The sequence below is a fragment of the Callospermophilus lateralis genome, chromosome 3 (assembly GCF_048772815.1).
Source record: "Callospermophilus lateralis isolate mCalLat2 chromosome 3, mCalLat2.hap1, whole genome shotgun sequence".
Lineage (NCBI taxonomy): Eukaryota > Metazoa > Chordata > Mammalia > Rodentia > Sciuridae > Callospermophilus > Callospermophilus lateralis.
Window position 1 is genome coordinate 43029584 of NC_135307.1, and position 27719 is coordinate 43057302.

General features: G+C 35.9%; 1 protein-coding gene across 12 annotated transcripts in view; it reads right to left on the reverse strand.

The window, feature by feature from the left end:
• Positions 1–27719, reverse strand: part of Heatr5a (HEAT repeat containing 5A) — a 132147-nt gene that overhangs the window by 79172 nt on the left and 25256 nt on the right. For 8 of the 12 annotated variants that reach the window (XM_076850161.2, XM_076850155.2, XM_076850157.2 and 5 more), the window contains exons 3-9: positions 27102–27313; positions 25847–25955; positions 10702–10851; positions 9712–9886; positions 2768–2928; positions 987–1242; positions 332–487 (exon numbers count right to left, since the gene is read on the reverse strand). In XM_076850161.2, coding sequence (XP_076706276.2) covers positions 332–487; positions 987–1242; positions 2768–2928; positions 9712–9886; positions 10702–10851; positions 25847–25955; positions 27102–27313 — 1219 coding nt within the window. The remainder of the gene's footprint in view (positions 1–331; positions 488–986; positions 1243–2767; positions 2929–9711; positions 9887–10701; positions 10852–25846; positions 25956–27101; positions 27314–27719) is intronic. The other 4 variants (XM_076850162.2, XM_076850156.2, XM_076850154.2 and 1 more) reach the window with 2 other exon arrangements.

Below are 27719 nucleotides of genomic sequence, written 5' to 3' on the forward strand. Positions count from 1 at the left end.
GTTACATGAACCATATAAATATTAATATTTTCACTGCAGATGAGAAATGTGAGTTCATGTTTACTTTTTTGTTTTTCCATGTTATCTTGAATATCTCCAGAGGGGGTAGGGAGAAACTTAGAGAACAACTTTTATTTACAAAAGCAAAAAAAGAAACAACAACAAAACACCAAACTAAAACCCTCAAGTAATTATATAAACAATCTTTATTATAAATTTTTAATAAGTCTACAGTGGACTCTAAGACAAGGAAGCTATATCAAGGAGATTTCCTTCCATTAGTACAAGTAAAACCTAAGGTATTCAGATGAGTTAAAAACAGCAGATGTACCTATACTTGAATCTTGCAGCAAAGGTGCAGCAGTGGTGCCAAGACCATGTATGAGATTTCCAAGTTCTTGTAAAGCACACACCAGCATATGCTGGCTGGCTGCTACATCTGTGGAACCAAGTCGGGTTTCCAAGTTACCATCACTATATACAGCATCTGACAGAAACACAAGAATTAACTATGCATCACTATTTTATAAAAATATATTGTAGAGGGTAGGTGTTAGGAGATGAAAAGTATAACGGCAAAAATTAATACAATGCGCTCACTTGATCATTATGAAATCTCTGAAGCAGTAATTGAAATGCTTAAATGAGAAACTGCATAAATAAAGAATAACTGAATTAATATAACTAATTCAATTCAAGCAAGCTGATTAGAGATCACATTACTCTTTTAGCAAGAAGCACTGAAAGGGATAATACATGGAAAATATTTCAATATTATTGAGACTTAAGCAGAGTGAACACCATAGGACCTAAGAGACTATTTTAAAAAATAATTTTAACTTCTCTAGGAAGTTCAACATGAATTCTAAGGAACAATTATTATCAGCCTTAGGATTTGTATTAATATGGTAATATACCAGTCTTGCTTTTCCAAAGGGATAATTCCTTTGTCACTGTTCAAATAGGCTGTGTTAGTATATTCATACCCATAACTTTCTTTAGCTTCCAGATGGTCTGGCAGATATCCTTTGCAGCAGCAATTTGAGCCTTTTCTCCAAGAAGGCCTCCTATCGTAGCTCGAAGAATAAATGAAATACACCGGCGACAGCAGACAGCATCAATCTGAGTTTGGGTAGCTTTAGGGTGTGACTGTGACACAAGGCTTAGGAGGTGAGAAAGAAAGATAGGAAAATTTTTCTCTAGCCAAGTTCCTCCTAATGTTGAAACAAATACCACGTAAGCCTAAAAAAGAAAGGAGTTTTATCTTCAAAATTAAATAATCTCAATTCTGCATTTTCTTTTCCATAAATATATAGAATTTACTAATATTTCTTTATTCTCTACAAACTGTATTCCTTCCTCATTTACAGCTACTTTATATTTAAGAGTACCACTATTTTTGGCTATTTCTTTGCTTAATAGCAAAACTGAAGAACATAGTGTCTTAACTTATTTCAGTGAGACTCTGCAAATTTTCAGAATCGGTATTGCCAGCTAATTTGTAAAATGTGTCTGTGGCTTCTCTAACCAAAGGTTTCAAGCTATTTCACATTCTAAATAAGAAAATTCAAACCTATGAATACATTCTAAGAATTAACTATGCTCCAAAACTATAACTCAAAGAGAATTCAGTTCTAGAAATCTGAGGAAAGTTTAGTGATGAATCATTACATTTTATTTTCATGAATCGTTTGTCTTACTCCAGAGATACAAAGAAAAGCAGTTTCTTCCTTCTTCTTTTTTAATATCTATTTTTCAGTTTTTGGTGGACACAACATCTTTATTTTATTTTTATGTGGTGCTGAGGATTGAACCCAGCACCTCGTACATGCCAGGCAAGGGCACTACCGCTTGAGCCACATCCCCAGCCCCGAAAAGCAGTTTCTTTAAGCGACCTGTTCCTTAGAAACAGTTTATAATTGCACTGGGAAGCTCATGTTTTTATAAAGTCTACAATTTGGTATAAACAATGAGGATATATGTGAATTTTTAAAAATTACAAGTTTGTCTTCAACCATACCAGTACTTAGAAAAAAAAGATTAATTCAGGAAAGAATGCAGAAGATCTCTGTGTTTTTATTCTGATTCCTTTTCAAAGGGTTTAGCTTCTTATTTTTGTTTTTTGGCAGTACTGGGGATTGAACTCAGGGATGTTCTGCCACCAAGCTACATCTGAAGCTCTTTTTATTTTGAAAAAGGGTCCAGCTAAATTGCTGAGGCTGGTCTCAAGCTTGCAACTCTCCCGCTTCAGCTTTCTGAGTAGAGGGGATTAAAGGCATGTGCCATATGGTTTAGCTTTTAAATTTTGTTTGGAACCAAAAATTGAAGCATTGAAAGTAGATTGTATGATGTAACCTTTATTTAAGAGTTAAAATCTTATAAAATTTGTTTTGTGCATGCTAAATAATATGTACCTAAGGGCTTAAAGTGAACTCTAAGAGCATACAAAAACACAATGGAAGACATATTAAACAACAAGATACATAAAAGCACAAGGGCTACTAGGAAAAAAAAAAAGTGTTGTTTATGTTTCAAAGGCAATAAAAATCCTCCCTTACTAGGAACTTAAAACCACTATAGGACATTAGAGTCCCTTACATGTAACCTAGTTTTTAAAAACTGTTTTGGCCTTACCACATCTATTTAGAAATATGACAGTACAAGTAGTGAACTCACATAGTATCGCTTCTGCAGAGTCAGATACTAAAGCTTTCATTATAATTATGCCACTGAGGATTACATTTAGATACTAATTTGTGATTCCAACCTGAGTAATTCCAACTCGAACATCCCTACTGACTGAACTGGTTCCTTTCAGCATATCTCCACTGGCTCGAAGAAATCCTGAACTCCCACGTAGAAACCCTGTTCCTAGTAATTCCAGAACTTCTTCCAAAGACACTCTGCGAATGCTTTGACGTAAGGCTGCTATGACAAAGAACAAAACAAAACTGTGATTCATAATTTATAGACTAATTTTAATGCATTATCTTTTTTTTTTTTTTTGATGCTGGGAATTTAACTCAGGGTCTTGCCCATTAAGTACATACTCTGTCCCTGAGCTACAAGCCCAGTAATATTAATTAATACATGATCTTGATTTGCAAAAAGCCAGCATGATAGCAGAAACAAAAATAAACTAAAAATTTAAGCAAAATGCAAAATTAATAGGACACTCTATACACTAACAACAACAACAATAACAAGTCACACACGGTTTCAAAGGTCAAATGAGAATGAGCCCTGAAATATCACATCAAGAACTTCTTACAGTTGGTGTCACTTTAAGATCCTGCTCCATTGCTCCCTTTCTTCAAAGAATTAAAAGGCTAATATAGTAGTCTTTTAAAATACAGGAAAACATCAATAAAACCAGTTTACTTCTCTACAAGTGAAAATGCTATATAACACTTTAAATTTTCTTTTGAAATACTAAAAATGCCAAAACATAATTTAAATGCTTTATAACTTTAAAGGAAATTTAAATAAAGTAATCAACACTTTTCAGCTTTAAAAACTGTCAACTCACAATACAATCTTTGTTATTCCTTCAGTCTCTGAAGGAATAAAAGCTGAATACTACTAACACTACCCAGCTGGCTTTCAGGCTATAATAACAAGAAGATGAGTTACAGCAGGAATATAGAAGGTTGCTTTCAGTTTGATACAGTTAAAATTTCTCACTGTGAACATCTAAGAACTATCTACTCTAAAAAAAATTCCCTTTTTCATCCTCCTAAAAATTAATAGTAATAAGCTCTGTCACTTGTTATGAACCCAAATCATACAGCAGTAGAGAAATAAACTTTTGATAATGTTATAATCAAAAATCTAGTCTCTAGCCTAATGAGGAGAAAACAATCTGAGACAAATGAAAATCTACACTGGCATTTTGGAGAGAAACATTAGTAAATAGTACAAAATCCATGCCTTTGCAGATAACAACTTCTAGGAAGACAAGACAAAAATAAGTAATAATAAATGACTTAGTAGAACATTAAACAATGATTCAAAACAATACATTGGAATAGGGTAAATGAGGTTAAGAATACTGGGGATAGAGGGAAGTTTGTGATTTTTAAATAGGGTTATCAGGGGAAGGTTCATTGAAAGGGTGACATGTGAACAACAGTTTGAGTGTAGTAAGGGACTGAGGCATGAAGATAACTGGAGAAAAAGTTTTTAAGCCGAATTAACAGCTGTGGCAGAAAGGCTTGGGGGTGGATATGATGCCCAATGAGTTAAAACAGAGCAATGGGGAGGGAACAATGAAGGTCTAGTAGGAAACAGGCCAGAGGCACAACCTTGCAGATTATTATAATAAGATGTGACTCAAATGAAGTGCCAATGGACAACTTTGAGCAGAAGAATAATGAAATCTGTCATTTTGCTCCTGTGCTTAGAGTAGACTATAAAGAAAGCAAAAGTAGAAAAGTAGGGAGACCCACCAGGATTGATTAATTAATTTAAGCAGGAGGATCAATGTGGTAGTTCAGCGAAGAAGAGTAGATGGAATATGGATATAAATACATATATATTTTAAATGTTTATTTCAAAAAAGTCCTCAAAAGAAGATTAACATTAAACAGGGATGAGAGGTGGGAGGGAAAGGGAGAGAGAAGGGAAACTGCATGGAAATGGAAGGAGACCCTCAGGGGTATACAAAATTACATACAAGAGGAAGTGAGGGGAAAGGGAAAAAAAATACAAGGGGGAGAAATGAATTACAGTAGAGGGGGTAGAGAGAGAAGAGGGGAGGGGAGGGGGGGATGGGGGATAGTAGAGGATAGGAAAGGCAGCAGAATACAACAGACACTAGTATGGCAATATGTAAATCAATGGATGTGTAACCGATGTGATTCTGCAATTTGTATGCAGGGTAAAAATGGGAGTTCATAACTCACTTGAATCAAAGTGTGAAATATGATATATCAAGAACTATGTAATGTTTTGAACAACCAACAATAAAAATTAAAAAAAAGTCCTCAAAATTACAAAAAATTTAAAAAGCAAGAATATATCCCATATACCATTTACCTGGATGCATCCTATTTCCCTCATTACTTTTTTGCTTTTGAAGAACAAATTTATAGCCACTTGTTTCACAGAATGGCTCTTGATTTGAATGTCTGGTATTTCCTCAGAATTTTGGAAGAAAACTACTTAAATGACACTGTATCTTCCTTAATATATAACATCAGAAAGCAGTCCCAAGCATGGTGTCAGTCTGTGCCCACATCAGTGATAATAGCTTTGAACATATGAATAAGGTGAGTCCACCAGATATGTCCAATTACAAAATTATCATTTGAAACTACTATATGATTTGTGAGGAAATATTTTAAGAGAGCATATATAACCTGTAACCCATCAAATTTTCATTCAAGAATCCACTGAGGATTCCAACCTGCATAAATTTATTACTGATTATAAAAAGGTAATTTCTAACAACTAGTCCTTCTATAGGTAATGATTAGCATTCCCCTTCTTAAAAGGGGGGGGGGGAGGCTTTGCTTTCTTTCTTTATATTTATTTATATTCATTATGTACTCACAGATTCCTTTTTTACTTAATAGGTAATAATGCATTTCTATCATTTTAATGCTAATTATATCTTGGATTTTAAGTTTCTTCACAATGCTGGTAGCAGGAGCTCCTTACTTTAAGGCACAAGGTGTTCCAGGCTCATCTTGGACTTTCTCTGCCCCAGCCCCAGAATTAAACATTCTCCAAAGAGTCCCAATTCTGGGTAGTTAAGTATTATAGATGTTGCGTATGTAAGAAAGGAGGCAAAGGTGACTTCATGAATTTTGGTTTGAACACCTGGACAGAGATGTCACCTACTATATGGGCAAGTATGCAAGTAGAGCAGGTTTGCATAATGGGGATGAAAAGGTCAAGCACTCAGTTTAGGGAAAGTTAATCTCAAATATTAGAAAGACATTCAAATGAGATGTCAAATGAGCATCTTAATATGAGAATGCGATGTCCAGGACAGAAGGCGGGGCTAACAATCCAGGAATTCCTATATCTTTATATAAATATATAATGGAACTGAAGCCATGAAATGGTATAAGATCACAAGAGAGTGAGAAAATGTAGAGAAGAACGGAAGACCAAGTACTAGTCCACACGCCTTCAGGAGACAGGGAACCATCAAACTAGAATAAAGAGGAATTTCTAGTGAGGAAGAAGGAAACCCAGTGAGCATGGGATTGTAAAAGGCAACAGAAAAAAAGGACAGAGGAGGATCAACTGAACTAAATGTTGCTAAATGGTCAAGATGACTGAGAACTGTCCACTGGTTTTAGCAAGGCTTAGTATAAGAATATAAGCTCCACAAGAGCAAGAACATTATCTGTTTTGTTCAATACCATGTCATGTGCTCAGAATAGGTCCTGGCTCAGTATAAGTACTCAATAAATATTTGTTGAATGAAAAGAAGACATACAAGTGAGCAACAGGTATATGAAAACATGTTCAATCATTTGGGAAATGAAATTCAAAACCACAATTACAACCTCACACTTGCTAGGATGGTTATTATGAAAAATAAAAATAAAAAACAACTGTTGGCAAGGATGTGCAGAGACTGCAACTCTTGTACATGGCTGGCAGGAAAGCAATATGGTGCATTCACTATGGAAAACAGTTTGAAAGTTCGTCAAAAAATTAAAAACAAAACTACCATTTGATCTAAGCATCTCACTTATAGGTATTTATCCAAAAGAAATTAAATCAGGACTTCAAGGAGATATTAGTACTCTCATGTTCACTGTAGCATTACTCAGAATAGCCAAGATACGGTGACAACAGGTGAACGGGTAAAGAAAATGTGGCATATACACATAACAGAATACTAGTAAGCCTTAAAAATGGATACTCTGCAATATAGAATAACATAAATAAACATAACATTATTCAAAATAAAATAAGTCAGTGACAAATACTCTGTGATTTCACATAAATGAACTATTTATGATAGTTAATCAAAGTTAATCAAAATAGAATCAAAGAATAGTATGGTAGTTGCACAGGGCTAAGGAAATGGAGAGTTGCTAAACAGACAAAAAGTTTCAGTTAAGCAAGATGAGTAAGTTCCAGAGACCTTCTGGACAACACTGCACACCCAAAGACAATAATACTGCATTATAAGCTTAAAATTTGTTATGAGAGGACAGATGTCATGTTAAGTGTTCTTAACACAATAATCTTTAGTTGTTGTTGTTTAATGGATACATAATCATGGAGGATACTGATGATCTAAATAAGAACAATTTTGATAGAGTGATTGGGAAAAACCCTACTCAGAATGCATTTGAAAGAGGAAGAGAGAAAAAAAAGGATAGCAAGCAGCAGCAGTGAAAGAAAAGGGGCTCTTGTTGGCTAGGAAAGTAGGGGTATAAGAAAAAACATTTTTTAAAGACGGGAAAAACAAAAGTATGCTTTTGTAGGAAACAATTCAGCAGAGGGAAAAACTGATGTAGAAGAAAGATTAGGGACCTCTTAGAACACTGTCCTTGAGAGGATGAACTCTAAGAAAGGAGCTATTTCATCTTTAGTATCAACAGGAAAGTTAAGAGTATACAGGTATGCCTCCTATTAAGTGGGATATGGTAGAAGACTTAACTGAAGATAGGCCATTCAACAAAAGTAAGATGGGAGAAGAGGACTGAGGCTAGCAGAAGGCATAAGAAAGTATGTGAGTGAATGGACTAGGGGAATCGCCAGCCACTGTTATGAAGTAATCTTAAAAGATTACATAAATTCCCATCAGCTTATCACAAAGTCAGGAAAACGCCCTTACTCATTCTTTTTTTTAAAATTGCCTTGATATGATATGCTATATATTTGAACCCTTTAGTTTTACTAGGAAAATAATTTAAGTTCTTTATAATTTTTATACATTATTTGAGTGGTTCAAACTATCAGTGTTTGCTTTATTTACCTACTTCAAAAAATCCATTATGACAACTAGATCACTTTTTTAACTGCATGAAAATAACTTAGTTATAACACAAGGTAGGACTTAGAGATGCAAGATAAAAGCATTTCCAGCAAGTAGCCCAAATGATTGAAAGTGGGTGAAGCTTATTCTTCGCTTTGTTTAGCCTAATTACAAAAATGGTGGTACTGGTTTTCTGCTATTACGGGAGGGTATAACGTTAAATGTTATTCATGTTATGCAATTCTATATTTTGCTTGCTTATACTACAACTGTGTACTATCACTAATGATAATATTTGTAGAAATGAGCAATTCACATTTTCAAGTAGGTTTGATTAAACATATCTTCTAATTTCAATTTATTAGATAGCTTGAGATTTTTACCTCTAAAATGCAACTCTTTTTCTTGCTGGGTTTTTTCTTGTTGCTGTTGTTGTTTAAATTGCAAATGGACAAGATACCCTTGTTTGTTTATTTTTATGTGGTACTGAGGATCGAACCCAGGGCTTCACATGTGAGACGAGTGCTGTACCACTGAGCCACAACCTCAGCCCTCTGGTTGGGTTTTTTTATGGTCTGTTCCCCAGTACTCCCCACCCACAATTGCTCCATAAAATAGAAAGTCTTGGCGAGCTACTAGATTAAAAGAACAAAAGTAAAAGTAAAATTTTCATATAAATTTTAAGCATGTAGGTCTCAACTGGAGAATGAGAAGGTTGAATCGTTTGTTAATGTTTCCCACAGAATCTGATTCTGTCCTTTCTCATCTATGGTTGAGAAAAACTATTTTAGAAAAAGTTAGAATCTTCCTTTATATAACAATGAATGACTTCCAGAGCAATGATTATCAAAATAATTTAATGTGCATACAAATTATATAGGGATTCTGTTAAAAGAAGAGTTTTGATTTAGTAAGTTAGGTGGTACCCAATGCATTTCTTAAAATCTCTAGGTGATGCCAGTGTTTTTGGTCTGTGGATGTTTGAGGAGCAAGGGACTACGGAACACTTCCATTTTCATTTGTGTGAGACTGTTTAATCTTTTGAGATAGAATGATAAAGAAAATTTTCAATTATTCATCAGTGTTTAATATACACTATAAATATAATCCAAGCAAACTCCCTTTTTTTCAAAACTAGCTCATCTTTGCTTACTGCCTAGAAGTGTACAAAAAGTGAATAAAAACCAACACAAAAGCAAACTGTCCAGAAACAGTAAATTTCAAATATCTGTATATCTGTTAGGAATTATCTACACCATTTGCTTCCTTGTACCAAACAAGAAAATGGCAAGCCAAATATCTATATATGCTTCTTTATAATAAAAATTCAAGCTTTAAGTGTTATCTCTTCTTGAATAGAATAATTACATATATATATATATATATATATATATATATATATGTATATATACATATATATATATATTTTTTTATGGTTCTAGAGATTGAACCCAGGACCTTGTGCATGTGAGGCAAGCACGCTACCAACTGAGCTATATCCCCAGCCCACAATAAATTTTTTTTTAAATGACAAAATAAAGCATACTTCACTTCAAGAGTTCTTATATTTTTTCCTCATATTTTTACTGAATTGTTTGACATTGAATTCTTAGGACTAACAGCAATGTTTCTGAACAGAAGTTGATTTATATTCTGCTTCTTTTCCAAAGTTAATAATGGGTAATTGTAATTTTACCTGTATTTGTTTAAATCAATGAGGAAAAATTATAGAAGATATTCTGAAAATAATTACATGACTTTACCTGTTCCTGGATGCTTAGAAATTATAGCTTTAGCCAATATTGTGCCCAACAGTTTTGAAACTGAAATCCGCACATCGTAATTGGAACCTTCAAAGGACTTAAAACATAGTGTGGCAACACTGTCCAGGTCAGTTCTCCACATAAAGATGGCCTCATTTTGAAGTTCAAGAAGACACTACTCAATTGGACAAACAAATTAATGAAAAACAAAATATAAATGTCAGGCTCAGATCTATGTAAATTGTGGAAAATATAAGAGTCTTAACAAAAGACACACACACATGAATTCAAAGTATCTATATGATTGCAGAAATAATGAACTTATTAAAAGTTATAAAGGTTATATTATATAAAGCCATTTAAAAAATGGGAGAAGCACTCACATCTAACTCAGCAGGCCATGTAAAATGCCTTTAAAATCAATATTGGCTATGAGAAATTGTGAGAATAATTCCAAAAAAAAAAAAAAAGCAACTTCAATGTACTATCTAATCAACTATGTTAATAAAGCATGATTAAAAACAAAATAAAAGTCACTTTGAACATAATGACATAAACCTTACATAAAAATTTTAGTTTATACACATATGGAGAGGAAGCATGCTAAGGCAGGATGCATACTGTGTAAGTGGAAACTTAAATCTCCCACACACTGACAATATATTATGAACTACTTGCTTGGCATAGTGCCTGGCACATAATAAACAGTCAAGAAATAGTAGCTGCTTATATTATTGATGTTTTACCAAATGCCCAAAATGATTTTTATATCCCCAGAAGTTAAAGGCACTGTAGGGAGATAAAGCTTGAGAAATTATGAAACTTTCTGGGCCTTAGTTTCCTCATTTGTTAAAATTAGAATCCTAGCTAATTACCAACGTTGCAGCTTTAAGATAATGTAGCTGTTACTAGTAGTTTTTTCACAGAGATATAATCAGTTTTAATTTTCTTAATGTAAGTTTTAGGAAGTTTACTACTAAACCATTTTACCTTTGCAGCAGCGCAACGAACAGCCATGGATCTATCTGTTAAGCAGGATCTAGCAGCTTTATAAACATCCCTGTGGCATGGTGTAGCAGCAGCGCCAAGTCCATTCAATATATTTTGTAGGCTCAGCATAATTTCATAGCGACCTTGAGACTACCAACAAGAAAAAACTTGAATAAGAAATTCCACCATAAAGAATAGCATTAAGCACTGATGTTTATCTCACATATTAGAAAAACACTCAGTTTTTTTGTATATACTAACCAACCCATCCTGACATCAAGAAACGTGAACAGTTCTATTTACTATTTGAAAAGTATTATTTGTACATATTACATTTCAACACAATACTATTCACTGGGTTACTGTGAAGATTAAATGGAACTATATGAAAAGTGCCTAGCATAAAGCTTGCATGTCATTAAGCATTTAATAAATAGTGGCTATAAGATGAGGTAACACAATAAATATACAGGCTTTGCTACCCATTGGCTATAAAACCTTGGGTAAATTTGTTTCTTTACCTGTAAAACACAGGTAACAGTATCTGACTCATAGGCTGTTATAATGAGCAAATGAGTACATGTAAAGTACTTAGAACAATGTGGACATAAAGTAAAATCGCAACTGATGTGGCAGCTATTCATGTTCTGTTATTAATTACAGACTGGGTAGTTTATCTCAGAAGTTAGAATTAAAAAGACCTGAGTTTCAGTAGGGCATGGTGGCAAATGCCTCTAATCCCAGTAGTTTGGGAGGCTCAGACAGGAGGATTGCAAGTTCAAAGCCAGCTTGAGCAAAAGTGAGGCATTGAGCAACTCAGTGAGACCTGGTCTCTAAATAAAATACAGAATAGGGCAGGGATGTGGCTCAGTGATTGAGTGTCCCTGAGTTCAATCCCTGGTACCTGCCCCCCTCCTCCAAAAAAAGACCCATTTTCCATCTTATCTTTAACTCTCAGTAGCTGTGTGACTATAAGTTTACTATTTTTCTCATCTATAAAATGAGGGTAAGATGAACCTTAGAGAGCCAGTGGGAGACATACATAAGCTCCTTTGGATAAACATTCATCACAGTGCCTGGCACATGATAAACAGTCAAGAAATAGTAGTTGCTTATATTGTTGATGTTTTACCAAATGCCCAAAATGATTTTTATATCCCCAGAAGTTAAGGGCACCGTAGGGAGATAAAGCTGGAGGAAGACAAAGATTAGTACCAAGCATCATTTTCATAGTAAAGCTATTAGCTTTATTTAAAAAAGCACAATAGTCATAGGTAGACAAAATAAAATGGGATCTAATGAGAAACCTCTGAATTTTCCTTTTATACCAGTCTCAAATGTTGGGTATCATGCATGAAAATGGGTGAAAGGTAGGAATTCCTTTTGATATTGCTGAACTGTTGTGGTACCTGACTAACCAACACATAAAGGTAAAAAATAAGAAAGCGATAATAAATTTACAAATAACTTAAAAATTTTTGATGCCTATGGAACAATCTATTAACCATAAGGCCTAAACTGTAGTATAGCTTAATCAATGGAAATAAGAGGAGGAAAAAAAACTTTAATTTTTATTTGTTATATATATATAAAACAATATATTTTGATGTATTATACACACATGGAATATAACTTATTCTAAGCAGAATCTCATTCTTGTGGTTGTACATGACATGGAGATACACTTGTCATTTATTCATATATAAGGACAGGAAAGTTATGTCCAATTCATTCTACTATCTGTCCTAGTCCCATCCCCCCTTTCCCTTCAACCCCCTTTGTCTAATCCAATGAACTTCTATTCTTTCCCTCCCTACCTTCCCTTGTTGTGGGTTAACATCCACAATCAAGGAGAACATTCTGTCTTTGGTTTTTTGGGGCTGGCTTACTTTGCTTACTTAGCATGATATTTTCCAGTTCCATCCATTTACTGGCCAATGCCATAATTTCATTCTTCTTTATGGCTAAGTACTATTCCATTGTGTATATATATGCCACATTTTTTTTTTTTTATCCATTCATCTGTTGAAAGGAACCTTGGTTGGTTCCTTAGCTTGGCTATTATGAATTGAGTTGCTATAAATATTGATGTGGGTGTATCACTGTAGTACGCTGATTTTTAAATCTTTTGGGTATAAAATGAGGAGTGGGATAACTGGGTTAAATGGTGGTTCCATTCCAAGTTCTCACAGGAATCTCCATACTGCTTTTCAGAATGGTTGCACTAATTTGTAGTCTCAACAGCAATGTATGAGTGAACCTTTTCCACCTCATCCTCACCAACATTTATTATTACTTGAATTTTTTTTTTGGGGGGGAGGGTAGCAGGGAGTGAACTCAGGGACACTCAACCACTGAGCCACATCCCTAGTCCTATTTTGTATTTTTATTTAGAGACAGGATCCCACTGAGTTGCTTAGTGCCTTGCTAAGACTAGCTTTGAACTTGTGATCCTCCTGCCTCAGCCTCCTGAGCCATTGGGATTATAGGCATATGCCACCATATCCCATGTTACTTGTATTCTTGATGATTGCCATTCTGACTGGAGTGAGATGGAATCTCAGTGTAGTTTTAATTTGCATTTCTCTAATTGCTAGAGATATTGAACATTTTTTTAATATATTTTTTGATTCTTTGTATTTCTTCTGTGAAGTTCTTCTGTTTAGTTCCTTTGCCTATTTACTGATTGGGTTACTTCATTTTATTTTAATTTTTGGTGTTAAGTTTTCTGAATTCTTTCTATATTCTGGAGATTAATGCTCTATCTGAGGTGCAGGTAGCAAAGATCTTCTCCCATTCTGTAGGTTCTCTCTTTATGTTCTTGATTATTTCTTTTGCTATGAAGCTTTTTAGTTTGATACTATCCCATTTATTGATTCTTGATTTTAATTCTTGTGCTTTAGAAGTTGTATTGAGGAATACGGTTCCTAAGCCAGCATAGTGAAGAGTTGGCCTACTTTTTCTTGCAGTACTTGCAGGTTCCAATGCCTAGGTTCTTGATTCACTTTGAGTTGGATTTTGTGTAGGGTGAGAGAGAGGGGTTTATTCTACTACATATGGATGTCCAGTGGGAAACAAAACTTAAAATGGCTATATTCTAGTAAATGAAATCTTTTACTGACATCCACCTTTTTAATAAAATCAAACTACGTTTGTTAAAAATTATCTTCTCCTCAATCATCATCTTTGATCTTTCAGGAAACTATTGCTGAGAAGTGATATGTTTAACAGATTTCTTCAGCAGTAGTGCTAGAGACTTCAGTTCTCAAAAAATTCATGAATCAGCTCTGCCTCTTCCTCTCCTCCTCTCTGCCCTCTTCCTCTCCTCTCTCTGCTCTCTGCCTCTTCTTTTCTTCCCCTTTGGGCAGCCCCCCAATTAAATCTCTTGGTTGAACCTCCCTCTCAGGGACTTACTAAGTTGCTGAGGCTGGCCTTGAACTTGCGATCCTCCTGTCTCAGGCTCCTGAGCTGCTGGGATTACAGAATTATAGGGGAAAGAACATGGTGGCGGGTGGGGAGGTAGCACTCCCATGATCTCCTCAGCTACACTGGTAGAGAGAGACTTCAGAAGGACTGGATGCTGTCTCCTAAGGAAGTCCAGCAAAGTCGGCCTGAGGTGAAACCTAAGTGAGGAGTTTGAGCTTCTCAGAGGCGGCAGCGTGTTCGGATGCGGGTGAATCCAGGCCACCCTACGCCCGAGGTACTGGCTGGTTGATTGGCTACTCGCAGCAGTCAGAGATGACTCAGAGCTACGGAGACCCTCAAGCAGCATAGAGAAACAAAACTTCAGATCCTTTGAGGAGGGGCCAACTGAGCCTCCATGGGTCAGCAGACGGAGATCTGAGGTAGAGACTTAGGAGAGACAGACCAGACCCACCCTTCCCATCGGACACCCAGGCAAGAAGATCGGCATCCACCATGGCAGAGAACTGACTTCATCAGAGTTTGGCAGATGGGATCGCTTTGCAGTGAAATCGGCTACAACAGGTGTGTGACCCTCACCCCATCATATCCATATATCTGGGAAATCTCAAAAATCTCTCCCCAGCTCTCCATGGGCGTGATTATCAGAACCAAGGGACAGGAGGGGCACCTGACCTACAACTCCCCCTTCCATCAGCCGTGACAGCCGAAGCCTTTTTCGCCAGCTGTCGGGCGCGTGGCTACCGGAGGGAATCAGGCAAAATAAGTTGACGGCCCCCAGCCCCCGTGCTCCACAATCTTGGGGTCTGGGTGAATGGCAAATAGAGTGCCCAGTCGTTCAAGACAACAGGGCATCCAGGGGGCTGCAGGCCCGGCATGTAGCTAGATCTGTGGAGAACGGTTCCGGTGAGTGGGGCCTGGCTGGCAGGAGAAGCGGGGGAGCTGGAGACCAGGAACGGCCCTGGGCGACCAGGATTGGAGAGCCACCCAGCTGGGGAAGAGGAGCCGCCTCACAGGGATTGTTTCCTGTGTCTTGAGGGCAGAAGCTTGGCCCGGAGGGCACAGCTCCACCTACTGGAAGAGAAGATAATAGAACTCTAAGACTGCATATATCTTTTTTTTTTTTCTCAAATTTTATTTTTCCCTTTTCTTTTATTCTACGTATTTTTCTCTCTCTCTTTAGTGACTTCTTCCTTCCCCTTCCCCTACCTTTCCTCCCAAGCATTACAACTTCTATTACATGTAATCTACTAAATGCAAATAGGTGAATGTTCCAAGGCTGTCTATAGTGCTCCCAAGTCCCTAGCTACCTCCAAATACTCCGGTCCATTCTCTTGTTAATATCCCCCTTCAGTAGAGCAATCTTCTAAGGTAGCTAAGATATACTAACCCCCAAACCATCACATCACCCGACTTAAACATAATGTCCCAAGACCAAACCACAGACCGCTATACTCCATCAGAATCCGTATGCCTTTTATGAAACGAATGAATTTGCTTTAAATTACAATAAAACCCAACATCTCTAGACATTGTCTCCCACCACAAAGGAGAGATCCTGGAGATATACAAAACCAAAACAAATTTATAGGAGAAAATAGTAACACAGCAGTCAAACAGAGCTGGAAAGTAAGGTGAGCATCATGAAAAAACAAGAAGAAAAAGGATTACAAACAATGCAGGACAGCTTAAATTTACAGGAGAACCTAGAGGCATCAGAAAAATGGTCAGATAAAGAACTCAAGGCATACCTAACTCAGATGGAATGGAATCTTAAAGAGGTCATTAGTCAGCAATTGCAAACAATGAAAGAACACTTAGACAACGAATTACATAAACAAATTCAAGAAGCAAAAGAACAACTCTACTGGGAGATAGAGGTTATTAAAAAAAATCAAACAGTAATCCTAGAAATGAAGGAAACTATAAACAAAGTTAAAAATTCAAATGAGAAAAAAAATGTGGCATTTATACACAATGGAGTATTACTCTGCATTAAGAAATGACAAAATCATAGAATTTGGAGGGAAATGGATGGCATTAGAGCAGATTATGCTAAGTGAAGCTAGCCAATCCCTTAAAAACAAATGCCAAATGTCTTCTTTGATATAAGGAGAGTAGCTAAGAACAGAGTAGGGACAAAGAGCATGAGAAGAAGATTAACATTAAACAGGGATGAGAGGTGGGAGGGAAAGGGAGAGAGAAGGGAAATTGCATGTAAATGGAAGGAGACCCTCAGGGGTATACAAAATTACATACAAGAGGAAGTGAGGGGAAAGGAGGAAAAATATAAGGGGGAGAAATGAATTACAGTAGAGGGGGTAGAGAGAGAAGAGGGGGGGGGGGAGGGGGGATAGTAGAGGATAGGAAAGGCAGCAGAATACAACAGACACCAGAATGGCAATATGTAAATCAATGGTTGTGCAACTGATGTGATTCTGCAATCTGTATATGGGGTAAAAATGGGAGCGCATATCCCACTTGAATCAAAGTGTGAAATATGATATATCAAGAACTATGTAATGTTTTGAACAACCTACAATAAAAATTAATTAAAAAAAAAATTCAAATGAGAGTATTACCAGTAGAGTAGATCAAGTAGAAGTCAAAACATCAAACAATGAAGACAAAAATATATCATCTCAAAAAGAGTCTAGTCAACTCAGAAAGGCTGGTAAGAAACCATGAGCAAAATATCCAAGAGATATAGGATAGAGGAAGGTATAGAGGTCCAAACCAAAGGAATGAGCAACTGTTAAATGAGATAATTTTAGAAAACTTTCCAGACATGAAAAATAAACCAGATGTCCAAATCCTAGAAGCCTACAGGATGCCAAACATACAAAACCACAATAGACCAACTCCAAGACACATCATTATGAAGATACCCAACATACAGAACAAGGAGAGAATATTAAAAGCTACAAGAGAAAGGAGGCAGATTACATTCAGGGGTAAACCAATTAGATTAACGGCTGATTTTTCATCACAGACGCTGAAAGCGAGAAGATCCTGAAACAATATATTTCAAACGCTGAAAGATAATGGGTGCCAACAAAGAATATTGTATCCAACAAAATTAAGCTTCAGGTTTGACAACAAAATAAAAATCTTTCACGAAAAACAAAAGTTAAAAGAATTCGCAGCCAGAAAACCAGCACTGCAAAGCATTTTGGGCAAAACAATACAGGAAGAGGAAATGAAAAACAACAACCAAAACCAACAGCGGGAAGTACCTCAGTAAGGTGGCGGGAACTAATCAAAGAGGGAAAAACAAACCAAATTAAAAATAAATAAATAAATAAACAAACAAACATGACCGGAAGTACAAACCATATATCAATAGTAACCCTAAACGTTAATGGCTTAAACTCACCAATAAAGTGACATAGGCTGGTAACCTGATTTAAAAAAACAGATCCAACAATACGCTGCCTTCAGGAGACTCATCTGATAGGAAAAGACATACACAGGCTGAAGGTGAAAGGTTGGGAAAAATCATACCACTCACATGGTCCTTGGAAGCAAGCAGGGGTGGCCATACTCATATCGAATAAAATTGACTTCAAGCCTAAGTTAATCAAAAGGGATAAAGAAGGACAGTATAAACTGTTAAAGGGAACCATTCACCAACAAGACATAACAATTATCAATATTTATGCACCAAACAATGGTGCTGATACTTTCATAAAACAAACTCTCCTCAAGTTCAAGAGACAAATAGACCACAACACAATAATTACGGGTGACTTCAACACACCTCTCTCGCCATTGGACAGATCTTACAAACAAAAGTTGAATAAAGAAACTATAGAACTCACAATTAATAACCTAGACTTAACCGACATATATAGAATATATCAACCATCATCAAGTGGATATACTTTTTTCTCAGCAGCACATGGGTCCTTCTCAAAAAAGAGACCATATATTATGCCATAGGGCAACTCTTAGAAATTATAAAGAAGTGGAAATAATACCATACATCTTATCTGATCATAATGGAATGAAACTGGAACTCAACGATAAAAGAAGGAAGGAAAAATCCTACGTCATTTGGAGAATGAACAATATGTTACTGAATGATCAATGGGTTATAGAAAACATCAAGGAGGAAATCAAAAAATTCTTAGAGATAAATGAAAACACAGACACAACATATCAGAATCTATGGGACACAATGAAAGCAGTTCTAAGAGGAAAATTCACTGCTTGGAGTTCATTCCCGAAAAAAAGAAAAAAACCAACAAATAAATGATCTCACACTTCATCTCAAAACCCTAGAAAAAGAAGAGCAAAACAATAGCAAATGTAGTAGAAGGCAAGAAATAATTAAAATCAGAGCTGAAATCAATGAAGTTGAAACAAAAGAAACAATTGAAAAAAATAGACAAAACTAAAAGTTAGTTCTCTGAAAAAATAAGTAAGATCGACAGACCCTTAGCCATGCTAACGAAGAGAAAAAGAGAGAGAGCTCAAATTACTAGCATACAGGATAAAAAAGGCAATATCACAACAGACACTACAAAAATACAGAAGATAATTAGAAATTATTTTGAAACCTTGTATTCCAGTAAAATAGAAGACAGTGAAGACATCGATAAATTTCTTAAGTCATATGATTTGCCCATATTGAGTCAGGAGGATACACACAACTTAAACAGACCAATATCAATTGAGGAAATAGAAGAAGCCATCAAAAGACTACCAACCAAGAAAAGCCCAGGACCAGATAGGTATACAGAAGAGTTCTACAAAACCTTTAAAGAAGAACTAATACCAATACTTTTCAAGCTATTTCAGGAAATAGAAAAAGAGGGAGCTCTTCCAAATTCATTCTATGAGGCCAACATCACCCTGATTTCTAAACCAGACAAAGACACTTCAAAGAAAGAAAACTACAGACCAATGTCTCTAATGAACATAGATGCAAAAATCCTCAATAAAATTCTGGCAAATCAGATACAAAAACATCAAAAAGATTGTGCACCATGATCAAGTAGGATTCATCCCTGGGATGCAAGGCTGGTTCAATATACAGAAATCAATAAATGTTATTCATCACATCAATAGACTTAAAGATAAGAACCATATGATCATCTTGATAGTCGCAGAAAAAGCATTTGACAAAGTATAGCATCCCTTTAGGTTCAAAACACTAGAAAAACTAGGGATAATAGGAACTTACCTCAACATTGTAAAAGCTATCTATGCTAAGCCTCAGGCTGGCATCATTCTAAACAGAGAAAAATTGAAGGCATTCCCTCTAAAATCTGGAACAAGACAGGGATGCCCTCTCTCACCACTTCTATTCAACATAGTTCTCAAAACACTGGCCAGAGCAATTAGACAGATGAAAGAAATTAAAGGCATAAAGATAGGAAAAGAAGAACTTAAAATAGCACTAACTGCAGATGACATGATCCTATACCTAGCAGACCCAAAAGGTTCTACCAAGAAACTTCTAGGGGCTGGGGATGTGGCTCAAGCAGTATTGCACTTGCCTGGCATGCATGTGGCCCGTGTCCGATCCTCAGTACCACATACAAAACAAAGATGTTGTGTCCGCCGAAAAGTAAAAAATAAATATTAAAAAATTTTCTCTCTCTCTCTCTATCTTAAAAAAAAAAAGAAACTTCTAGAGCTAGTAAATGAATTCAGCAAAGTGGCAGGATATAAAATCAACACGCATAAATCAAAGGCATTCCTGTATATCAGTGACAAATCCTCTGAAATGGAAATGAGGACAACCACCCCATTCACAATATCCTCAAAAAAAAAAAAAATAATAAAATACTTGGGAATCAACCTAACAAAAGAGGTGAGAGACCTATACAATAAAAACTACAGAACCCTAAAGAGAGAAACAGAAGAAGACCTTAGAAGATGGAAAGATATACCTTGTTCATGGATAGGCAGAAATAATATCATTAAAATGGCCATATTACCAAAAGTACTCTATAGGTTTAATGCAATGCCAATCAAAATCCCAATGGCATTTCTCACAGAAATAGAAAAAGCAATCATGAAATTCATCTGGAAAAATAAAAGACCCAGAATAGCAAAAGCAATTCGAAGCAGGAAGAGTGAAACAGGCAGTATAGCAATACTAGATTTTAAACTATATTACAGAGCAATTGTAACAAAAACAGCATGGTACTGGTACCAAAACAGGCAGGTAGACCCATGGTACAGAATAGAGGACACAGAGACCAATCCACAAAATTACAACTACCTTACATTAGACAAAGGTGATAAAAGCATGCAATGGAGAAAGGATAGCATCTTCAACAAATGGTGCTGGGAGAACTGGAAATCCATAAGCAACAAAATGAAATTGAATCCCTTTCTCTCACCATGCACAAAAGTTAACTCAAAATGGATCAAGGAGCTAGGAATCAAACCAGAAACTCTGTGTCTAATAGAAGAAAAAGTTGGCTCTAATCTCCATCTCGTGGGGTCGGGCTCCAAATTCCTAAATAGGTCACCTATAGCACAAGAGTTAAAATCAAGAATCGACAAATGGGGCTGGGGATGTGGCTCAAGTGGTAGCGCGCTCACCTGGCATGCATGCGGCCCGGGTTTGATCCTCAGCACCACATACAAACAAAGATGTTGTGTCCGCCGATAACTAAAAAATAAATATTAAAAAATTCTCTCTCTCTCTCTTTCTCTCTCTCCCTCTCTCTTTAAAAAAAAAAAAAAAAGAATCAACAAACGAGATGTCTTCAAACTAAAAAGTTTTTTCTCAGCAAGAGAAACAATAAGAGAGGTAAATAGGGAGACTACATCCTGAGAACAAATTTTTACCCCTCACACTTCAGATAGAGCCCTAATCTCCAGAGTATACAAAGAACTCAAAATATTAAACAATAAGAAAACAAATAATCCAATCAACAAATGGGCCAAGGATCTGAATAGACACTTCTCAGAGAAGGATATACAATCAATCAACAAATACATGAAAAAATGCTCACCATCTCTAGCAATCAGAGAAATGCAAATTAAAACCACTCTAAAATACCATCTCACTGCAGTAAGAATGACAGCCATTATGAAGTCAAACAACAACAAGTGCTGGCGAGGATGTGGGGAAAAGGGTACTCTTGTACATTGCTGGTGGGACTGCAAATTGGTGCGGCCAATTTGGAAAGCAGTATGGAGATTCCTTGGTAAGCTGGGAATGGAACCACCATTCGACCCAACTATTCCCCTTCTCGAACTATTCCCAAGAGACCTAAAAAGAGCATACTACAGGGATACAGCTACATCAATGTTCATAGCAGCACAATTCACAATAGCTGGACTGTGGAACCAACCTAGATGCCCTTCAATAGATGAATGGATTAAAAAATGTGGCATTTATACACAATGGAATATTATTCAGCACTAAAAAATAACAAAATCATGGCATTTGCAGGGAAATATATGGCATTAGAGCAGATTATGCTAAGTGAAGTTAGCCAATTCCTAAAAAACAAACACCGAATGTCTTCTTTGATATAAGCGGGGCAACTCAAAACAGAGCAGGGAGGAAGAGCATGAGAAGAAGATTACCATTAAACAGGGACGAGAGGTGGGAAGGAATAGAGAGACAAGGGGAATTGCACGGAAGATGGAAGGAGACCCTCACTATTATACAAAATTACATATAAGAGGATGAGAGGGGGATGGGAAAAAAAAGAGAGAGAAAGGAGTTACAGTTGATGGGGTAGAGAGAGGTGATGGGAGGGGAGTGGAGTGGAGGGGAGGGAGGGATAGGAAGGGCAGCAGAATACAACAGACACTAGTATGGCAGTATGTATAAACGTGGCTGTATAATCAATGTGATCCTGCAATCTGTACACGTGAGAAAAATAAGAATTCATACCCCATTTGAATCAAATGTATGATATATGATATGTCAAGATCATTGTAATGTTTTGAGCAACTAATAAAAAAAATTCATGAATCAGCTATATCCATTTTGAAAATTAACATAGTCTATATTTGAATACCCCATGTGTTGTCTTTTTCTCTCTCTTTCTCCCTCTCTCACTCTCTCTTTAAAAAAAACAAATGTGTACTTATCCTGTATGTCTACAAATTATTTAATAGCTGTTTTCTAGACTTTTCCTAAGGTAAGAAGAGTAACTGATGTGATTTTTTTTTAAATTTAAAAGTGCTTCCATGTAGAACCCTTGGCTGCTGCCCACATGCAGGACATCTGGCGACCACTTCTGTGTAGACTCCCATTTACCAACGTGGGACTCCCTGGTCACCTCCATCTTGGAACTTTGCAACCACTGCCATATTCCCCTACGCACGGTAGCCTACACCTGGGAACACTGCAGGAGATCTGGAGACAGCCGCCAGCCACAACACTGCATGCCACAGAGCTGCATCTCTGAACACCTGGCCCAACCTAACGCAACACCCCATCTCTGAAAGCAGCTGCCTCCATCTTGAGGCACCATCTTTAGTTGAGACAACTCCCAGCTTGGAACACCAGCTGGGGCCTGTAAGCAATATTAAGGTACCTATAGTCCCCAATTACCCCCTCACCCCGGTGGCCACTAACTTGACACAATGCTTGAGGCTACGTGTCCAGTCCATAGCTCCCAAAGCCTGGTCCTGAACCGCCCAATACAAACAGCTCTCACCGACAGACAGGTGCACAACCCTTAGAGAGCAGCCCACAAGACCTCTGGAGAGAGAGGTTCCTAATTAGGAAGGTAGAAATGGAGGAGGTGAGTGAGATATAGTTTAGAGACTACATTAGAGACCAGGAATTGTAAGGTCGATAGGCAATATAAGGAGATAAAACCAGGCGCCCAACATCACAGGAGCGGGCCCCAAGAAATTAAAGGGATACCGACAGGAAAAGAACAATTCAAATTATCACTATTTACCGATGATATGATTCTATACATAGAAGACCTAAAAAATTCCACCAGAAAATTTCTAGAAAATAAATTCAGCAAAATAGCAGGATATAAAATCAATACCCATAAATCAGACATTTCTGTATATCAGTGACAAATCCTCGGAAATAGAAACGAGAAATTTACAATAGCCTCAAAAAACATAAAATACTTCGGAATCAACTTAATGAAAGAGGTGAAAGACATCCACAACAAAAGCTACAGAATGCTACAGAAAGAAATTAAAGAAGACCTTAGAAGATAGAAAGATCTACCTTGTTCTCAGGCTGGGGTTGTGGCTCAGTGGTAGAGCACTCACCTAGCATGTGCGAGGTGCTGGGTTAGATCCTCAGTACCACATAAAAACAAATAAATAAAATAAAGGTATTGTGTCCAACTATAACTAAAAAAATATTTAAAAAAGAGAGATCTCCCTTGTTCTTGGATAGGCATAATTAATATTGTCAAAATGACCATACTACCAAAAGCACTACATAAATTTAATGAAATTCCAATCAAAATCCCAATAACATTCTTCACAGAAATAGAAAAAGCATTCATGAAATTCATCTGGAAAAATAAGAGAGCCAGAATTGCCAAAGCATTCATTAGCAAGAAGATGAAGCAGGTGGCATCACTATACCAGACCTTAAACTATACTACACAACAACAGTTACAAAAACAGCATGGAACTGGCACCAAAACAGACTTGTAGACCAATGGTACAGAATAGAGGACATAGAGAGGAATCCAAATAAATATAGCTATCTCATACTAGACAAAGGTGCCAAAAATATATATCGGAGAAAAGATAGCCTCTTTAACAAATGATCCTGAGAAAACTAGAAATCTATAAGCAGTAAAATAAAATTAAGCCCCTACTCTCACCATGCACAAAACTCAACTCAAAATGGATCAAGGACTTAGGAATTAGACCAGAGACCCTGTGCCTAATAGAAGAAAAAGTAGGCCCAAATCTTCATCATGTTGGATTAGGCCCCAACTTTCTTAACAAGACTACTACTATAGTGCAAGAAATAAAATCAAGAATCAATGAATGGGATGGATTCAAACTGAAAAGCTTCTTCTCAATAAAAGATACAATCAGTGAAGTGAACATACAGCCTATAGAATGGGAGTAAATTTTTACCACATGCACATCAGATAGAGCACTAAGAACCCAAAAAACTTAACCCCCCCAAAACAAATAACCCAATCAATAAATGGGTTAAGGAACTAAATGACACTTCTCAGAAGAAGATACACAATCAATCAACAAATACATGAATAAATGTTCAACATCTCTAGCAAGTAGAGAAATGCAAATCAAAACTACTCTTTACTTTTCATCTCACATCAGACAGAATAGCAGTTATTAAGAGTACACGCAACAATAAGTGTAGGTGAGTATGCGGGGGAAAAGGTACGTTCTTACATTGCTGGTGGGACTGCAAATTGGTGCAACCAATCTGCAAAGCACTATGTAGATTCCTTAGAAAACTTGGAATGGAACCACCATTTGACCCAGCTATCCCACTCCTCAGTTTATATTCAAAAGACTTTAAAAACAGCATACTACAGGGACGCAGCCACATCAATGTTTACAGCAGCACAATGCACAATAGCTAAACTGTGGAACCAACCTAGGTGCCCTTCAGTAGACGAATGGATAAAGAAACTATGGTATATATACACAATAGAATATTACTCAGCATTAGAGGAGAATAAAATCATGGTATCTGCAGGTAAACGGATGGAGCTGCAGAATACCATGCTAAGTAAAGTAAGCCAATCCCCAAAAAACCAAAGGCCGAATGTTCCCTCTGATATGTGGACACTGATCCATAATGGGGGAGGTGGTGGGGGAGAATGAGAGGAATGGAGGAACTCTGGATTGGGTAAAGGGGAGTAGGAAAGATGGTGAAATGAGATGGATATCATTACCTGAAGTGCATATATGAAGACATGAATGGTGTGACTACTTCGTGTACAACCAGAGAAATGAAAAATTGTGCTCTATATGTGTACTATGAATTGACATGCATTCTGCTGTCATGAATAACAAATTAGAATAAATTTTAAAAAATTTAAAACTGATAAGTTATCCCTACATAATACAAATCACAGACTGAAATTTTTTTGTATATAAACATACAAATATTCTAATTCCAAAACTAGTGATACCACAATTGTAATCAAGAGATTAGAGTATTTTGGAAGTTAAATGAATAGTCTCAAAAACAAAGGGTGTTCCAGGGTAGTAAATGATAAGGCTAAAAACACACTCCCCTAGCAATTAAAAATTCAACTAGATCCTGGTCACATGTTCTCCATGCTCTTTCCCTCTCAATAAATTCCTTTTTCCCTCTGATGCTGGAACAATAACTGATCTATTCTTTGGGAACTGAGTAGTTACCAAATATGTAGTTCTTGTATTCTACCCAACTTCTTGTACAAAGAGCCCAAACATAACACAGCAGCATTGAAACAGCATTTATACTAGAATTAGTCATGGCTGGAAAAAAAAGAATTAAAAAATAAAATATGTAAAGCACTTGCTCTGACAAAGTAATATCAAATGAAAAAGATGGAGAGGAAGAAACAGAAAGGTCTGTCAAAAGAATAATCTTAGTTTTTGTCCATTTGTATTTATATAATTATATAAAATGCTACAGAATTATGACTTTTGTAATAAGGATTCAATATATAGAATAGATACTGTTCATCATCTAGAAATATTTAATTTATAAATACAAAGAAAGTACAATATCTATAAAATGCTATCATGTTATTTGTTGGTTGAACTTACAGTTACTTACCTCTGCACTCTTCATAGCTTTGAGAATATTCCCCACTGTATCAGTAAAGGTGTTACCCAGTATTCTACCCAACTTCTTGTACAAGGAACCCAAACATACCACAGCAGCACTGAAACATTTAAATTGGAATTAGTTATGGTTGAAAAAAAGGAATAAAAATACAGAATATGTAAAGGCGACCATTAAAAAAACTTGCCCTTCTATTGGTTGTGTTTTCAGTTTCTTGGGAGCATTTTGAAGCACAAATGTCTTCAATTACGATGAAGTATCATTTATCTGTATTTTCTTACATCCGTTGGACTTTCAATGTTAAATCTAAAAAAACCACTGTCTCATTCAAGGAGACAAAGATTTAGTATTCTAAAATTTTACAGTTTTAGCTATTACATTTAGATTTAGGATCCACTGTGAGTCAATTTGTGTATGTCATGTGATGTCAGGGTCTAACTTCATTCTTCTGTATGTGGACATCCAGCTCTCCTAGCACCATTTGTTGATAGAACAACAATTTTACTGTGAAAATATGAAATTTCCCAGAATCTACTTTGTTAAATCCTAACACATGACACTTGGATGAATATGAAATAATTATACCTTCAATAACAAGAATTTTAAATAAATGTATCTATGTTCAATTAATCCACATCTCAGTCAAAAGATTCTACCCTTTCAAATTTGTTATAAAATAAAATTCTGCAAAATATTTTAATAGAACTTCACATTAGATAATCAAAGATGGACTTAAATAAAAAAGAAAAACAGATAATGTTCTCATTAAGTCTGAAACCTTGAAAGACCAACGATTTATATAGCATTATTATTGTGGAACTGTAAAAGGCTCACTACTGCCTCTATAACAATAGGTAATAAACTAAACTAAATTCTACAAAGAAAAAAAACAAATTGTTCTTAGAATCTTCTAAGAGTATTTTTAATTTACTATCAATTTTTACTACTAAGATGCCCAAACTAAAAGAACATCCAAATTGTGAATAATGTAAAATGTCTTCTTAATTACTTCTAAAATTTTAGGAATATGTTCTGAATCTTGAATCTCAATTTCAAATGAGTCTAAATTTTTAAGAGGATTTTCTCAGTCAACAGAAAAATGTTAGACTGCTTAAAACATTAAAAAAGGAGTGAAAATTTATAACTTAGTTTTAAAACAATTATGAAGTATGTTGGATACTTTATAAATATCACATAATAAAAAAGCAATATTTAGTTTTCTAATTAGTGTAAATGTTTAACTTACAGTTTGGTGGGAAGATAACTTGGAGAATCATCTTTGCTACGAATAAGATCATTACATTTATCGATTGTCTCATAAACAGAGAATGTGTCTCCAATACTATAAAGTATGGCCAGATTCTTGGCAAGGAGTTTGCGAGTAGGAGGCCCTGGAGAGCTGTTCAGCAAAGATAGGAGTTGTTCAACAAGAGTCTTCTGTTTCTCCCTTACATCATTCTAGAAAGGTTAACAAAAAGAAAATTCAAAATCAACATAATTACATGGAGTTCTCTAATATAATTTTTAAAATATATTTAAGGACTAACTGAAAGGCTCTATAAAAACACAAAATTATTTTAAATAAAAATTATAAGTTGGGAACATTGTCACACCAACAATTGTTGCCTTGATATCTCTAAAAAATAAATTATGAACAGCACTACATTAGTCTCTATTATAAAAAAGACAAGGGTTCTATTTCTTTTGAATCTTTATATATTTGAAAAAGAGAGTAAACTGTATTTTTAACTATAGCTTTCAAGCCTACCTCCCCAATACATATCCACATAAATAAAGCAGTAACTTATAATCCATAACCAAAGCAAAATGTTAATGCCTGCTGAATGCCTGCTGAATGCAGGTG